The 18,834-nt window shown below is 41.0% G+C and overlaps 1 protein-coding gene across 1 annotated transcript in view; it reads right to left on the reverse strand.

Moving 5' to 3' along the window:
• Positions 1 to 18,834, reverse strand: part of pth2ra (parathyroid hormone 2 receptor a) — a 408,052-nt gene that overhangs the window by 76,727 nt on the left and 312,491 nt on the right. The window contains exon 8 of the mRNA XM_034186779.1: positions 16,147 to 16,207. Coding sequence (XP_034042670.1) covers positions 16,147 to 16,207 — 61 coding nt within the window. The remainder of the gene's footprint in view (positions 1 to 16,146; positions 16,208 to 18,834) is intronic.

The following is an 18,834-nucleotide window of genomic DNA, read 5'->3' on the forward strand; positions in this document are numbered from 1 at the left end:
CAGTTGCTATATTTATATATTGACCTTCAAAATGAGAGCCGCTGTCATCACATTATATGCCGCCCTCCAAATCAGTCACTATATTTATATATTGACCTTCAAAATGAGAGCCGCTGTCATCACATTATATGCCGCCCTCCAAATCAGTCACTATATGTATATATTGACCTTCAAAATGAGAGCCGCTGTCATCACATTATATGCCGCCCTCCAAATCAGTCGCTATATTTATATATTGACCTTCAAAATGAGAGCCGCTGTCATCACATTATATGCCGCCCTCCAAATCAGTCACTATATTTATATATTGACCTTCAAAATGAGAGCCGCTGTCATCACATTATATGCCGCCCTCCAAATCAGTCACTATATGTATATATTGACCTCCAAAATGAGAGCCGCTGTCATCACATTATATGCCGCCCTCCAAATCAGTCGCTATATTTATATATTGACCTCCAAAATGAGAGCCGCTGTCATCACATTATATGCCGCCCTCCAAATCAGTCACTATATTTATATATTGACCTCCAAAATGAGAGCCGCTGTCATCACATTTTTTTTTTTTTTTATATGCCGTCCCTCCAAATCAGTCGCTATATTTATATATTGACCGTTCCAAAATGAGAGCCCGCTGTCATCACCATTATATTGCCGGCCCTCCAAATCAAGTCACTATATTTTTATTAGATTGACCTCCAAATGAGAGCCGCTGTCATCACCTATTCTACTGCCGCCCTCCAAATCAGTCGCTATATTATATATTGACCTTCAAAATGAGAGCCGCTGTCATCACATTATATGCCGCCCTCCAAATCAGTCACTATATTTATATATTGACCTCCAAAATGAGAGCCGCTGTCATCACATTATATGCCGCCCTCCAAATCAGTCACTATATTTATATATTGACCTCCAAAATGAGAGCCCCTGTCATCACATTATATGCCGCCCTCCAAATCAGTCGCTATATTTATACACTTAAAAATATAAATGCAACACTTTTGGTTTTGCTCCCATTTTGTATGAGATGAACTCAAAGATGTAAAACTTTTTCCACATACACAATATCACCATTTCCCTCAAATATTGTTCACAAACCAGTCTAAATCTGTGACAGTGAGCACTTCTCCTTTGCTGAGACAATCCATCCCACCTCACAGGTGTGCCATATCAAGATGCTGATTAGACACCATGATTAGTGACCATGATTAGCGACTTGAGTGGGCAAATGCTCACATTCGCTGGCGTTTGGCACGTTGGAGAGGTGTTCTCTTCACGGATGAATCCCGGTTCACACTGTCCAGGGCAGATGGCAGACAGCGTGTGTGGCGTCGTGTGGGTGAGCGGTTTTCTGATGTCAATGTTGTGGATCGAGTGGCCCACGGGGGCGGTGGGGTTATGGTATGGGCAGGTGTCTGTTATGGACGAAGAACACAGGTGCATTTTATTGATGGCATTTTGAATGCACAGAGATACCGTGATGAGATCCTGAGGCCCATTGTTGTGCCATACATCCAAGAACATCACCTCATGTTGCAGCAGGATAATGCACGGCCCCATGTTGCAAGGATCTGTACACAATTCTTGGAAGCTGAAAATGTCCCAGTTCTTGCATGGCCGGCATACTCACCGGACATGTCACCCATTGAGCATGTTTGGGATGCTCTGGACCGGCGTATATGACAGCGTGTACCAGTTCCTGACAATATCCAGCAACTTTGCACAGCCATTCAAGAGGAGTGGACCAACATTCCACAGGCCACAATTGACAACCTGATCAACTCTATGCGAAGGAGATGTGTTGCACTGCATGAGGCAAATGATGGTCACACCAGATACTGACTGGTATACCCCCCAATAAAACAAAACTGCACCTTTCAGAGTGGCCTTTTATTGTTGACAGTCTAAGGCACACCTGTGCACTAATCATGGTGTCTAATCAGCATCTTGGTATGGCACACCTGTGAGGTGGGATGGATTATCTCAGCAAAGGAGAAGTAGTCACTATCACAGACTTAGACTGGTTTGTGAACAATATTTGAGGGAAATGGTGATATTGTGTATGTGGAAAAAGTTTTAGATCTTTGAGTTCATCTCATACAAAATGGGAGCAAAACCAAAAGTGTTGCGTTTATATTTTTGTTGAGTGTATATTGACCTCCAAAATGAGAGCCGCTGTCATCACATTATACGAGGTCTGTTAGAAAAGTATCCGACCTTTTTATTTTTTGCAAAAACCATATGGATTTGAATCACATGTGATTGCATCAGCCAAGCTTGAACCTTCGTGCGCATGCGTGAGTTTTTTCACGCCTGTCGGTTGTGTCATTCGCCTGTGAGCAGGCTTTGTGTGAGCAGTGGTCCACCCCTCTCGTCGGATTTTTATTGCGAATAAATGTCTGAACGATTTGGAGCTTTGCTCATCAAATTTTTCCAGAAACTGTGAGAGACGTCCAGGTGGACACCATTCAGAAAATTCAGATGGCTTTCAGGGACGATTTTATGGGGATTACACAGATTAAGGAGTGCTCCAGCCGGTTTAAAGACCGCCCACAGCGTCTGAGAGCGCGGCGCACTCTGAGCGCCGATCGACAGGCTGACACCCCGCTGAAACAACCAGATCATTTCCAACGTGAAGGCTTTGTTGATCCGAGACGTCGTCTGACTTCCACAAAAATGGCAGAAGACGTGGACATCAACACTTTCGGCACATTCCACTGTTACAGGAGTTTTTTTTCATGGAAAGAGAAGCGGAGGGATGCACCACGGAGCCGCGAATGGTGCGGGATAAAAGCACCTCCTTGTTGGTCTCACAGGACGGCTTTCGGTGGCTTTTCAGTCGTGTGACTATCCGAGAAATTGTGAATGAGCTGGATATGCTAGGACATGTCCTGTGGGGCTTCATCACAGCATTGCTTTGCACCATGCGGCTCCACCGCGATGCGCGGAATTCCTCCGCACGTTTGTCTCAATGTGCCAAAAAAGTGCAGATGTTGACATCTGCACTTTCCTTTTTGCTAAAGCTTATAGTTAGGGCTGGATCAGGTGACCCTGAACCATCCCTTAGTTATGCTGCTATAGACGTAGACTGCTGGGGGGTTCCCATGATGCACTGTTTCTTTCTCTTTTTGCTCTGTATGCACCACTCTGCATTTAATCATTAGTGATCGATCTCTGCTCCCCTCCACAGCATGTCTTTTTCCTGGTTCTCTCCCTCAGCCCCAACCAGTCCCAGCAGAAGACTGCCCCTCCCTGAGCCTGGTTCTGCTGGAGGTTTCTTCCTGTTAAAAGGGAGTTTTTCCTTCCCACTGTAGCCAAGTGCTTGCTCACAGGGGGTCGTTTTGACCGTTGGGGTTTTACATAATTATTGTATGGCCTTGCCTTACAATATAAAGCGCCTTGGGGCAACTGTTTGTTGTGATTTGGCGCTATATAAAAAAATTGATTGATTGATTGATTGATTGACATCTTCCGCAATTCCTGTGGAAGTCAGACGACGTCCCGGATAAACACAGCGTCCAGTGTGGAAATGAATGGCACATTTCACTGTTACAGGAGTTTTTGTCATGGAAAGAGGGGTGGACCACTGCTCACACAAAGCCTGCTCACAGGCGAATGACGCAACCGACAGGCGTGAAAAAACTCACGCATGCGCACGAAGGTTCAAGCTTGGCTGATGCAATCACACGTGATTCAAATCCATATGGTTTTTGCCAGTGGTGTCAAAAGTACACACATTTGTTACTTAAGTAGAAGTATAGATACTGCAGTTTAAAAACACTCTGGTAAAAGTTGAAGTATCAACTTGACCTTTTTACTCAAGTAAAAATGAAAAAGTATGTGCTCCAAAACCTACTTAAAGTATAAAAGTATAAAGTAACCTTTAAAAAAAAAAAAAGGTAGATGCCACTATATGAATTGAAAGCTTAATTTAAAAACTGATTTGTTCTACAACCCCTGGCAATAATTATGGAATCACCGGCCTCAGAGGATGTTCATTCAGTTGTTTAATTTTGTAGAAAAAAAAGCAGATCACAGATATGACACAAAACTAGTCATTTCAAATGGCAACTTTCTGGCTTTAAGAAACACTATAAGAAATCAGGAAATCAGGAATCACCCTGTATATTTTCATTCCCAAAACTAACACCTGCATCAAATCAGATCTGCTTGTTAGTCTGCATCTAAAAAGGAGTGATCACACCTTGGAGAGCTGTTGCACCAAGTGGACTGACATGAATCATGGCTCCAACATGAGAGATGTCAATTGAAACAAAGGAGAGGATTATCAAACTCTTAAAAGAGGGTAAATCATCATGCAATGTTGCAAAAGATGTTGGTTGTTCACAGTCAGCTGTGTCTAAACTCTGGACCAAATACAAACAACATGGGAAGGTTGTTAAAGGCAAACATACTGGTAGACCAAGGAAGACATCAAAGCATCAAGACAGAAAACTTAAAGCAATATGTCTCAAAAATCGAAAATGCACAACAAAACAAATGAGGAACGAATGGGAGGAAACTGGAGTCAACGTCTGTGACCGAATTGTAAGAAACTGCGTAAAGGAAATGGGATTCACATGCAGAAAAGCTAAACAAAAGCCATCATTAACACCTAAACAGAAAAAAACAAGGTTACAAAGCAATCGTGGACTGTGGATGAAAGTCATATTCAGTGATGAATCTCGAATCTGCATTGGGCAAGGTGATGATGCTGGAACTTTTGTTTGGTGCTGTTCCAATGAGATTTATAAAGATGACTGCCTGAAGAGAACATGTAAATTTCCACAGTCATTGATGATATGGGGCTGCATGTCAGGTAACGGCACTGGGGAGATGGCTGTCATTAAATCAATAAATGCACAAGTTTATGTTGATATTTTGGACACTTTTCTTATCCCATCAATTGAAAGTATGTTTGGGGATGATGAAATCATTTTTCAAGATGATAATGCATCTTGCCATAGAGCAAAAACTGTGAAAACATTCCTTGCAAAAAGACACATAGGGTCAATGTCATGGCCTGCAAATAGTCCGGATCTTAATCCAATTGAAAATCTTTGGTGGATGTTGAAGGAAATGGTTCATGACAAGGCTCCAACCTGCAAAGCTGATCTGGCAACAGCAATCAGAGAAAGTTGGAGCCAGATTGATGAAGAGTACTGTTTGTCACTCATTAAGTCCATGCCTCAGAGACTGCAAGCTGTTATAAAAGCCAGAGGTGGTGCAACAAAATACTAGTGATGTGTTGGAGCGTTCTTTTGTTTTTCATGATTCCATAATTTTTTCCTCAGAATTGAGTGATTCCATATTTTTTTCCCCTCTGCTTGGTCTAAAAAAGTAACCGTTACTGACTGCCACAATTTTTTTCCCTGATTTCTTATAGTGTTTCTTAAAGCCAGAAAGTTGCCATTTGAAATGACTTTAGTTTTGTGTCATGTCTGTGATCTGCTTTTTTTCTACAAAATTAAACAACTGAATGAACATCCTCTGAGCCCGGGGATTCCATAATTTTTGTCAGGGGTTGTACATGTGGCCCAAGACCCAAAACCCAAAATTACCCCCCAGCACCACCTGCACGAAAATGTTTCAATTCTAGAAGCTCTGAAATGCAATCTCGGACTATTCCAGACAATAAACTGCAGAGAGTGCAGCATCCATTTAGTGAAGGAAAAAAAAAACCCACAACTTTCCTTATTCAAATTCATTCCAGTAGTATTCTGCTCTTACTAGGATGCAGCAGTTTTCTAGTTTGGCAGATAGTTCTGGAGGAAATCACTGAAGAAATTAACACATTGAAAATATGGTTTGACCGAAACAAACTGTCATTAAATAAGACAGGGATGAAGTGGAGGTGTAAGGTTCACTAGGTGTTCACAGGAAACATTTATTTATGTATGTATGTATTTATGTATGTATGTTCATTGTTAGTTGCTTTTATATTTTCTGTTGTGTTTCTATTCAGGTTCTTTTTGCCTCTTTCTCTAAAATTGTATATAATAATCATTAGATTATTAATATATAAACAAAAATAAATTTAAGAAAAATTACAATTTGAAAACAAATGCACCCGAACGTGATGAGAGCTGCAATTGCTTAATGCTAAGTTTTAACATTGAAAATGCCATAGACATGCAAACGTGCTAGCGTCGCTCCCGCTTTTAAGTTATAAAATACATCAACTGTTTTAGAAGACCATAACAGGTCGGTTTAACATAGAAAAGGTAAATAATACTCACAGAAGTATGCTCTTTAGGGTTTTAGCGGGGGAAAGTTAAGCGAAAGAAAGAAAGAATAAATGAAGCAATAGATCAAATCAAATCAATTTTATTTATATAGCACCAAATCACAACAAACAGTTGCCCCAAGGCGCTTTATATTGTAAGGCAAGGCCATACAATAATTACGGAAAAACCCCAATGGTCAAAACGACCCCCTGTGAGCAAGCACTTGGCGACAGTGGGAAGGAAAAACTCCCTTTTAACAGGAAGAAACCTCCAGCAGAACCAGGCTCAGGGAGGGGCAGTCTTCTGCTGGGACTGGTTGGGGCTGAGGGAGAGAACCAGGAAAAAGACATGCTGTGGAGGGGAGCAGAGATCGATCACTAATGATTAAATGCAGAGTGATGCATACAGAGCAAAAAGAGAAAGAAACAGTGCATCATGGGAACCCCCCAGCAGTCTACGTCTATAGCAGCATAACTAAGGGATGGTTCAGGGTCACCTGATCCAGCCCTAATTATAAGCTTTAGCAAAAAGGAAAGTTTTAAGCCTAATCTTAAAAGTAGAGAGGGTGTCTGTCTCCCTGATAGAGATCAAGCAGTAGAGATCAAGCATTGCTTCAATCTGCGAACCACTGCTTCGATTGGTTCACGGTTCAAAGCAAAGCCGCGCTGCAGGAAAGTTGATTACAGGCGCATTAGACGTGAAAAAAATACAAATAAAATATATATATATATATATATACACAAACAAACAAAAACAATTAGGCATTCTGAATGCTTGACTGGTCTCTACTGGTTGTTGGCTCTCACTGCGGTATTGTATCACTTCCTGTTCAGGAGCACAGCGGTGTTTTGCTGTATCTGTTAGCTGTTTAATCTGTGTAGTTAGATTGATCTAGATAACTAGATAACAATTTATTTCACAGTGTAATCTTCACGTGCCTTAATTAAAGCACTCTCTCTGCTGAATCACCTCTAAATTATTCACACATTATTCACTTTGTGTGTTTTTAGGAATCCACTAGCTTAGCACAACTATTAGCTCTCATTAAACTGAAACCAAGAGTAACGAGGCTGTTTGTTTTAAAAATGTAAGGAATAGAAAGTACAGATACTTGTGTGAAAATGTAATGAGTAGACGTCAGAAGTAGGCAGAAAAATAAGTAATGAAGTAAAGTATAGATACCTAAAAAGTGTACTTAAGTACAGTAACGAAGTATTTGTACTAAATAAAAAAGGTCAGATACTTTTCTAACAGACCTCGTATGCTGCCCTCCAAATCAGTCACTATTTATATATTGACCTCCAAAATGAGAGCCGCTGTCATCACATTATATGCTGCCCTCCAAATCGGTCACTATATTTATATATTGACCTCCAAAATAAGAGCCGCTGTTCCACAAATTCAAGTTATTTAATGGCTAAAGAGGGATTCAATGCAATGCATTGTTTTATATGGTGTGTGGTTTAATTTATTTATTTATTAATATGTCCGTGTCCTTTCTGATATCAGGCAGTTTCCCACAGATTTCACAGGATAGCAATGGTAGCTCAGTGGTAAAGTTTCTGACTGGCAATTAGAGCTTTTGGAAAGTGTGGGTTCAATTCCTGTGGGTGTCATGCCCTGCCCTGATCTAGGCTTTATTAGTGCATCATCTGCCCCAGCTTTGTTTTGTTAGTTATTTTTATCATGTGTTTATACTACGTTCTAATTTTGCTTTGTCACTTTATTTCATTGTTACTTTATACTTTGGCCATGTTTCAGTTCCGTTCTATCAGACCGTGTTTTCATGATTTATCATTTAGTTATTGTTTGCCTATTTTTGCTGTTCTCATTTCTGTTTGCACTTTGTCAGGTTTTGTTTCTGTTCTACTTAGAGTTTATGTCTGCCTGTTCCAGTGTAGTTTTGTCATTGTGTTAAATTTCTTATAATTCTTTGAGCAGTTTTTATCTAGTTTCTCTGGTTTGCTTTTCTGTCCTGTTAAAGTCCGTAGTGCCAGTTCATGTTTAGTTTTATATCAGTTCTCATGTTCTTGTTCACAGTAATATACTCAGTTGTAGCTTTGTGCTTATTTCTGTTTCACTCCACATCCTGCACCTGCATTCCTGTCTTTGTCTCTCGCACCCAGTTGATTATGTTCTTTCTGCACCTGCCATGTGTCCCTGTCTCTTTCTTTAACTCTGTCTGCTTTGTGTTTCCTTTCACTCACGCTCTGTGCACCTGTTCACATATGTTTGTCTTTTCTTCACTCCACTTTCTGTTGTCCTCCCTCAATGTCTTACACATAGTAGTATGGTGATTCTTAGACTACGGGCACTTATGTCCTTTGATCATATTGTATGAAAAACAGAAAAAAGGGGAAATTTCACACTTTTATAGTTATCTTTACAATGAAAGTGTTTTAAGAAATGTGTTCTAGTAGTCTATGATGACTTTTTCACCTTTTTTCAGCATTATTATATGCAAATTTGCCATTTTGTGCTTGTCCCACACCCAGACTTTTGATCTTGAATGATAAAAAGGAATGGTAAAAAAAAAAATTTCTAATGTTTTAAAATATCTCTGAATAAAATATCAGTAAAATAATCAAAACATAATTGGGGTATTCAATGTCATACAACTGTTGTGATTTTTTTTAAACAAAATGTAGTTGTCCCACACTATTACTGTAATTTCCACCACAACACTGTAATGTCCCTTTAAACAGTTTGTATGAAAGATTGTTTGGGTAGTTTCTATGGAGATAAACAGTAACATCAGAGCACATGTATATAGCGCCAAATCACAACAAACAGTTGCCCCAAGGCGCTTTATATTGTAAGGCAATGGTGTGGTGGAAATTACATTTACAAGGCCAATAGTGCCCGTAGTTAAAGAATCACCCAGTATCTTTGTTCACTAGCCACGCCCCCTTCTTGATTGTTCCTCACGTGCACCTTGTTAACTCCTGTCTTATTTAATCTCCACCCAGCTACCACATCCTTGCTCGTTTGTTGTCTTTGTACACTCACCAGCTCTGTTTCCAGTCCTGTTTTTGCTTTGCCATGAATCCTGATCCTGCTTTGTATTTTTGACTCTGCCTTTTGCCTCGCCCAAGATGTCTGTGTCTGCTCATGCCTTTGAAGCCTGCTTATCCATGACTGTATTATTGCCTGACCCGGTTTGTGCTTCTGCCTCGCCGACTGATCATCTGTGTACCGAACCTGAGCCTGAATTAAAGAGTATGATTGCTTCTACATCCAAGCCTAGTCCAGGAGTTTGCATTATGGGTCCTAACACTTCAAGTGCCTGGCACCTGCCGAGCCTGACAGTGGGTAGCATGTATTTTTTTTTTTGTTTCATAGCAGGCTGGCACTGTGTTCCTGCATGCACCAACCATCATACCGGAGTCGTACATGCCAGTCTATCGGCGCAATGTTTTGTGGTTCGCTTATACGAGCTGTTACGATGTGAGTCGCCCTGAGTTGTACATATTCACACTATGTGTGAAGGGGCCCTAAAGAAGTGAGGAGGGGCCACATCACGAGGGGAATCTGATGGTTTTATGTGGGCCACCACATCCTCTAACAGTGACAGAGTCACACTCTCAAAACCACTGAAGACACCTGGGCAAGGAACAGGGACAGAGGGATCATAGGTGGGTGGAGAAATGAGAGCTCTTGCAAAAGCAACCTTCTCAATGAGAAAGTACAGAAAACTATTCCACACATCAATGAATGTTTCCAGAAATACAGGCTGTGGGACGTTCAGGTTCCGAAGAGTACACAAGGGTTCTTGTAGTTATCTGTGATTATGCTTGACAGATACTCTTTTGGATTCCTTTTGGCCCCCTCACACATTGTGTGAACTTTGGATGGCGTTTGGATGAAAACGGTGAAACAGTTCAAAATTAGGACATGAAACATTGTGCGGACAGGCAGGTGTGCATGAATCCAGTGCGACTGTCCGTCAAGCAGGAACAGTGCGAGATGCACCACATGGCACCGCTTGTGTGGAAGAAATAAAAACCAGGTGGTTTGTGTTGAACCACATTGCACTGCTTATATGGAATAAAACACACACACACACACACACACACCACCTGGGATGCGAACTTGCACCTTTCAAAAGCTCTAATTACCAGTCAGAGACTTTACCACTGACCTACAGAGCTGTTCTTTGAAAGCTGCGGGAAGCTGCCTCATATCAGGAAGGACATGGAAGTATTACAGAAAAAAATTAAAATCACACACACACACACTATCTTAAAACACCGCATTTATCAAGTGAGCAATACAAATATGATCCATCTGTTCCTCTGGGGATGACCCATGGTCACAGACATACAGTTATGAAATGGCATTAATGAGAAGCAGTGTACTCTGATGTCCACATCTACTGGTCATGTGCATCCAGTCAGCCGCACGCGTGTTCTGCCCGTGTGTACAGCGCACCGCAGCATACACTGCATCATGTGGAACAGAGCTCATGTGGGTGACTTGATGGTCAAATCACGTCACCCACGTGACGTGATTTGACCACGTCACATGGGTCAAATCACGTGACGATCTGATGGTCCATTTCAACCTGAGGGGCTGTCAATGTCTGCTCCGTGCACACGCTCACTTGCTGCAGCTTGTTGCCACCACAGTGATATGTTTTTATTTATGTCCATTAGGGTGGTCCATAAAAATGGTCAAAAATTTTTTTTTCAAAAATCTTCAAGTCTCACCCTCTACCTAACATTTGTTGTACCTAACTCATAATTTTTACTGGTAGCACACAGCCCTTAAAGATTTTGCTCGCAATAACTTTGTCATATAGTATGGTCATTTCCAGATATTTCCAAATTATTTCTGTCAGTTTAATATTGATATGTCAGGACAGAAATTATGGCAATACATTGGAAAATCAAATCTTTTCATATCCCATAAAATAGTTAACACTAAAACATGAATTGTGAGATGCAGTTCTTCTCGTACATGTATCATGCTCTTACAATACCTACATACTGGGGTAGCGAAGATTTTGTAACAATCAAACATTGTATTTTCATTTTATTGATGAAATACTGTTTCATTATTGATAAATTTAAATAAGTCTATGCTTTATATATTTCCACATATATTTTGATTTAGCTCCAAACAATAATATTCTTTATGCCTTGCAGTACTTAATATTCAAAAATGTATGAATTAGCACAAGAACCAATTATACAGCTGTGTAACATAAGAGAACATCCTTTACATGATAATGATATTTAAGTTGCTTGCATCATGACCAAGACTTGCTGCCGTTTCAGTCAGAATATAGGTGGCACTTCTGTCTGTTGTTTTGGTCCTATCCAATGCTGCTGCAAGTCCTGGTGTTACAAGAGCTTTAATTTTACTGGCTTTTTGTGGCACTGGCATAACCAATTCTTCATCTGGACTTTCTGTGTTCTCTTCACTCTGGCTGGAGACAGTGTCAGGTAGTGAGACATTAGATGGTCCAGGCTCCTCCAGTTTCTCTTTGTATTTTGCTTCTGCAGCTTTCCTTTTTTCTGCTCTTTGTTCTTTGGCAGTTTGTATTTTATCTATGCCTGTCATGCATCCTCTACCTTTCTCTCGCTGAGCAAATAGGAATTGTCTGTCATCTTCAAACTTTATCATTGTTAGGACATCCTGATGTGCCATGTCAAACAAGTCCTCCAAAGATTCACAAAACACTGTTTCATCTTTCTTCTGCTTGTCTCTATTGCAATTCTTGGTCTTTTTCAATGTTTTCCATTTTCCAAACACCTTTTCTAACTTTGTGATCAGATGCTGCTTTGCCCTCAGTGGGATTCTAGCTCTCTCCCAAAAAGGAATTGTCATGTCTATAGAGGTCACAGCAGCATCATGGACAGTTTTCTTCAAATCAGTGTGTTTGAAGAAAAATACCTTGAGTATTTGCCCATTTGAGGGCAATTTGTTTCCCTTTATTTCAGTCGGTGGAACCAATAAGGTATACAAATGTTCTGCTTCTAGTAGCTGACATGTTTTACTGAAGTTTCCAGTTAATGGTTAAGCATGTTAAGTCAGCAAGTGTCTCTTTTTACATTTATCTCATGTTAGATTCACCATCACCAAAGATCTGAAAGAAAAGAAGCTGTGAATTGAAGCAATTTTCAGCTTGTAGCCTAAAATAACATTTTTGAAAGTATGTTTGTGAGAAATATTTAAACCCAGGTATAGTTTTAAATTGAATATAAAATACTTTAGTTACACTCAGGTGGTTAACTTCTATCCTCTTTATAAGTGATGTGATTAGATACTGGATAATGGATAACCTATTGCACGGGCACTCGGGCAGCGATAATTGATATATTTACAACCTTCAGCTATGATGTGCTACCTCTAAATATTAATGTATGACAAAAATATTTGTCGGGCTCTCTTTTTTCCCCAAAGCATCATAAAATGAAGGGGAGAGAGTAATGAATTTCCAACTTTTATTTTTTTGAACCACCTTAATGTCCATGTAAATACAGCAATCAGACACGCGCCTCACAGTGGACAGTTGTTAGTCCATGACTGTCCAAACACAGTTGGTGTTTTCCAGCTGAAATGTCCAGAATGACAGATTACCACAGCTGCTTCTGTCAGAAGCCACGCCTCCCATGAGTGGAGCGCACACACCCACCTGTCAGTGTGTGTGTTTGCAAAGTCACACTCGTGGGGAACTTAGACAAATTTCACGGCAGTATGACAGTGATTGTCTGCAGTCTGTTGTCGTACCAAGAGTGTGACTGGCCACACATTTTCTAAGTGCCATGCGAGTGGTGTCACCTGGAATTTGGCCAGCACCTGCTGGGAGAGGTGCAATGGGTTCGCACTGCGTGTGCACTTCGTACTGTGTGTGAAGGCGCCCTTAACAATGTCTTTTTAAGAACACCAGCAGTCCTTTAAAATTTGAAATGACACCTGCAATTTGTCCTTCTTCCACCTGCATTTGGCTCTGCAACATTCCCGTCTGGCTGCACGGGTTCTGTCACTGAACCAGGGTTCAGGCCGAGCCTTAAGCCCAGGTTACACAGACGGTTTTGTCGGCGAGTAGTATGTAGACCGAAGTTTGCGGTAGTTCCGGCTGTTTTCGCGGTGGAAAGGGGCGGAGCGCGCGCAGCGGGGCTCCTCCTTGCTCTTTCCCCCCAAAAAAACTGTCATAATTGTGTTTAGAAACCAGTCACCATTTGTTTTATTATACATCTGTGTAGCTAATAAGCAAAATAATCTCCCGGACGATTCGCGCGCACACGCACGTAAAATAAAAATAAAAAGAACCTCTGCTCCATGCTGCCGTGGTGCTGCTGCTCACTCCAAAAACTGTCATGATTGTAAAATAAAGGACAAAAGAGACATAAGTCCTGCTCACAGGCTGCTACCAGATACAGGACATGTTCACATCTTCAAACTCCAGACATCTCCACGTCACTACATATTCAGTCCCTGATTGGTCATCGCGGCGCGACGAGAACGGCGGCACTACAGGAAGCGACAGGATGAAACGGCGATTAAAAAGTATCAAACGCCGTTGTTCGCATTGTCGCTGTCGTCACGGGAGGTCTCCGGGAGCGCTCCCGGAATTATTCGACATGTTGAATAATTTTTTCGATGATTCCCGGTAAAGCCGGAACTAAGCCATGCCCCCTAGTGCCGGCGTTAACAACGGCGTGTGATCCTTAAGATGGCCAAAAACTCTTCCGGGACGCTTCCCTTACTGTCTGTGTGTAAACGGGGCTTTAGAGTGCCTGGGTTTTAGAGGAGCTACAGAGTCCATTATAGAAAGGCAGGTGGAGTTAAACTATGGATCAGAACTCCTCTGTTTCAACACAGGCTGAATGGGGGTGCACACAGACAGCAGAGAAGGCAGCTGACAATTTTCCGGTAGTGAGGGGGTTAGAAGCCCAACAGAGCCTGACAGGGATGCAATATTTAGCTGCCACACAGGAGAAAACAGCACTAATGCTGCGTTTACACATAACGACAAGTCACAAATGCCACGAAGAATACTTTCTTGGCCGCTGATCACAAATGTGATGATTTGAGGCAGAGGCATCAGGTGTCCTCAAGAACTGCTAACCTGTTACCACACATTACGATTAATGGCACATGTTGGTGGCGAATTATCAGGAACCATTACGCATGGTCAAGAATAATGTTCTGCGCTGTTCCGCGCAACGTTACATTCTGTCACGTTGTGAATGAGGCAAATTGTCTCCACACACACCCATATTCATCCATCAGCTGCTGAACAATTCAGATCGCTCCAGTTTGCTCTTCAAAATCCTCAGCAGAAGAACTTTGTGACTGCATGCTTAGTTGGGCTCTGTGCCATGGAGTGGTGCAGAGGAGGAGACGGAGAGAGCCAGATGTGTGGCTCCACTTTATGTGCATTTTCCCAAACATCAGGCACAGCAGCAGCAGGTGGTGATGACCATTTGAATGAAACTATTACCCGACTTGGCATCATTGTCCTTGTTCAGCATACTGTAGCAATGAAACTGAATGCGGTGCAACAGAGTTTGTGTGCACGTCAGAGAAGAACGCTGTCACGCTCTATTAAAGACCACCACTAATCAAGACGGATCAACACGTTCAGCTGTGACCTCCACGACATGAGGGTGGTGTGTGACATTCGTGGAAGATTTTTTTGACAACCAAAAACTAAATCAGGAATATTATGCACCAACACGCACTATTAAGAAACCTGTTCATATGGGTTAAGTCACATTAAGAATATCAGGAATGTGCCAAGAATGATGCAAATATGACATTCATAACGCATACTGCCTATGAGTAAACGCAGCATAAATAAAACTGGTGCATGTTCAGAAAACACAATCACCAATCTCCAAGTTTGACACAGTCAGACCATAAGAAAAAAAAAAGTGTATTTCTGTGCTCATGTGTAGAGCCGGACACACACTGCTTCAAATTAAAAGAGTCCGCACCGCAATGTTTAAAAAGTCTTTCACCACAGGCTTATCAGGACAGCACACATGGAGATTAAAATTACTGACAAGGAGGACATGATCATAATTTAGCATCACTCCTGCAAGGAAGTTTGAAAAATCACTTATGAATTCCTTATATTTTGGTGGCTGGTAAATGAAAGCACAGAGCACCAGGTTTGAGCGACCAACTTCAATAACAGCTCAAAACTGGAGAAGGATACAGAACACTTAACAGGAATGAAGTATAATAAATTGTGGTGTTTTATTAATGTTTTGCTCCACTGCTGTGTGCATGACTTTCCACTTGCTTGCTAACACAAGCATGCTCGAAATGGTTGCCACAGTATCGAGCATGCCTGTCCGAACGTGCGTCCCTCCCAACAGCAGGTGGAATGTTTCATGGTTCCCCATTTCATTTTTGGTTTGCAGATTTACTTCTGGTTTGTGCATCTTTCGTGTTATGTGTGAAGGGGCCCTTAAATTGAGGGGGGTTTTTTTGGCCTTTTTCATGAGTTATGATTTACTTCAAACTTAACGTGATCTATGCACACAAAGAAGACTTTTATTTAGGAGGATTTTTATTTAGGATGCTGCTGTGCTTTGCTGTATCCACTTGGGTCCTGGACAGCAACCACCCAAGCAAACAACCATCTGTCTCCTTCAGCCATGTAACACGTGGCTGTCCCCTGCAAGTGGGGTCCTAAACACTAAGGCACCTGTTCACTGGATCATACAAAATACACGATATTGCCAAAATGTCAAAGTTGAGGCTCCCTCACAATGCAAGTCTCTTTAACTGCTTGTCTGACACAAAGTTATTCCAGTGGTACCCAAGGATCCTCTACACAGACCTTGTGCCAAAAACATCTAGTCATTGCCTTGTGTCACTGGTTAAGGGTACATTGCAGATTAAATTGTATTAACTTTTGTTTTGTTAACACAGTTTGTGTCTGTTGAGCTCTTACCTTCCATCTGCTAGTGTTGCTCTGACGATTGCCCATGCTGCCACAAAAACAGCCGGAACACCTGTCATTTTACAAGAAAAAGCACGAGCTGTAAAGATGCTTTTGATGCCCTGATTGAACTGCAGGTGGAGAAATGTCATGAACTAGCAAAGTGATTAACATACTTCAATCACACACTCAGGCCAAGTAGTTCGAGAGTCATGCAATTGCAATTTTTCATGTGACCAAAACCACAATGGAATTGAAACAGTCAAGATGTGCTTGTAGTGTAGACTTTCAGCTTTAATGAAAATATTGCATGTACCATTTAGAAATTAGACATTTGGATATACACACACACACACACACACACACACACACACACACACACACACACACACACACACACACACACACACACACACACACACACACACACACACACACAGTGCCTCCATTTTCAAAAGCCATAAGTAATTAGACAAAGAAAATATAAGGATGATTGTCAATACAAATCATCCATTGTACAGCCAGTTTTGTTTAGACAAGTTACAGGATGAGTAGATGAACATTTCCAACTCAGTGAAGGTGTTTTGGACATGATTTATATGATCATTCAGAAACTGTCTTGTATGATACATCTATGTTGAGCAGGCAATTCTGGAAAAAAAAGAAAAAACCCACTGAGTAACCATGCGAAAAGGAGACTGAGGGAGGCCACCAAGACACACATAACTTAAATATTTATTATGCATTTACTTCTTGTTTTTCATACTTAATAAACAATGAACAAACTAAGTGCACTATGTATGCACTATTATGCCATGAGTTACTTTGTGTTCATGGCAAGTTGACATAATGATTATTATAATTACATGTGCAAGGATACAGACTAATTTGAATATCTTCAATACACTGCCATAACTGTCATGACAGGCAGTTGATGCTTCATAATATGTTAATGACAAATCAAAATGCTACCACTTTACTTGAGGCCAAAGAATATCTTCATTACACTGTCATAATGGTGTTATGACAGTCTGTTTATACGTTGTGATATGTTGATGACTCAATTCTGCAATGCATTACTAATTCAGGCAATTACAACTACTTTTTTGTGAACACTATAAAAGTGAAGACGATTTATGTTTTATAAAGTATTTGTTAAGGTAGACAAAACCGTAAAATGTCAATCTCTTTTCAGTGCAGAAATTAGATCAAAATCAGTATAAGTAAAGCCACGAGACATCAATACAGAAGTAAGTATTTGCAAAACTGTACAGAAATTTAAAAAAAAAAATGTACATATGTACACACTTTTACATATGTTATAAAAGAAAAAAGTGCCAAAAATGTGCCATTAAAGCTTAGCCACACAGTTGCAAAACTTGTGTAGCCTACTTAAAGACAAAATTATGATAAACAAAAAATTTTATCAGTGCAAATCCTTGTAAACATAACTCTGAAGGAAGTGGTAATATGGCAGCCATGCTGCTTCAAAAATAGTACCCAGTGCTAATAGATAGATCCGATGACGTCATGTATTCCCCACAATTCCGCAGTCTGCCATGTTGTGAGTCAACTTTCTTTGTCACTGATCTATTATATAGAGATCAGTGACACTGCCACGATAATGTTGACGTCAAAGCCGGAAAAAATAGCAAGAAGGAAAAACCAATATATCATGACACATTGAATCCAATTTGCAAAGTGAGGTATTGACAGAAAATTGCTGAAAATACTCTAAGGACCCGTACACAATCGGAAAAGAAGAATGGTGCTCGGACGAGGTAGCGCTCCCAGCCATTACCTAAACAGATCTTGTCAACTATTTGGTATATGGTGTGACTGCGTACATGTTAGAGGAAATGAAAGCCTACAATTGTCGTGGACGTGCAGACAAGGATGAATCGGGCTGCTGCCAGCGGAACATTCACACCGGGATTTACCCTGTACCAACAGTTGTACTGATCCACAGCAGCACCAGCAAAAGCAGCAGCAGCACTGGCATTTTTATTATTACTGAGCCAATATCACTGGAGCACTTTACATACTTCACCAACATCTGAGTGCTCAAAGTCATGTTGAAACGATGTGATGTTCTGCAGCCTGCGCAAAAGCATCTCCACACATCGCCAGTTATTACAGGACAGACCAAACCATCTTCCTCTGTCCTGTGCGCACTGGTCACCAAAAGTCCTGGCACTGTCGAGAAGGCTTGCAAGAAAATAAATGTGACAATTTTCTTTTGCTCACAGAGATAAAATGCCAGAACAGAACCCGGTGTGCATCCACGGGAAGCCTACTTTTTAGACTTCCGTGTGCTGCCTGCCCATGTCGTAGGTTAACAGTCGATGCACGATGGTTGCAAAAACCGCAAAAACCAAAAAAACCACACACACACCTTTGGGCTATGACCTCAGATCAGATGACACCACCTGCTGAATTTAAGCAGCATATTAAATACCGATGATTTTATTACGTTCTTGGCGGATGTAATGAGAGCATGTGTGTATGTACGTGTGTGCGAGAGAAAGAGCAAAAAAAAAAAAAAAAATTTCACTGTTAAACATCAAGTTTTCCTTCTTGCTCTGATGACCAGTGACAATATGTGCCTGGATTGTCAGTATATTGTCACTTGGAACAATACGTGCCGGCGTCTCTTTTGTTAAAAATTGAATCAGTAACCTGTAAAATTTGATTGACACA

This window comes from Thalassophryne amazonica, chromosome 14 (genome assembly GCF_902500255.1).
Source record: "Thalassophryne amazonica chromosome 14, fThaAma1.1, whole genome shotgun sequence".
Taxonomy (NCBI): Eukaryota; Metazoa; Chordata; class Actinopteri; order Batrachoidiformes; family Batrachoididae; genus Thalassophryne; species Thalassophryne amazonica.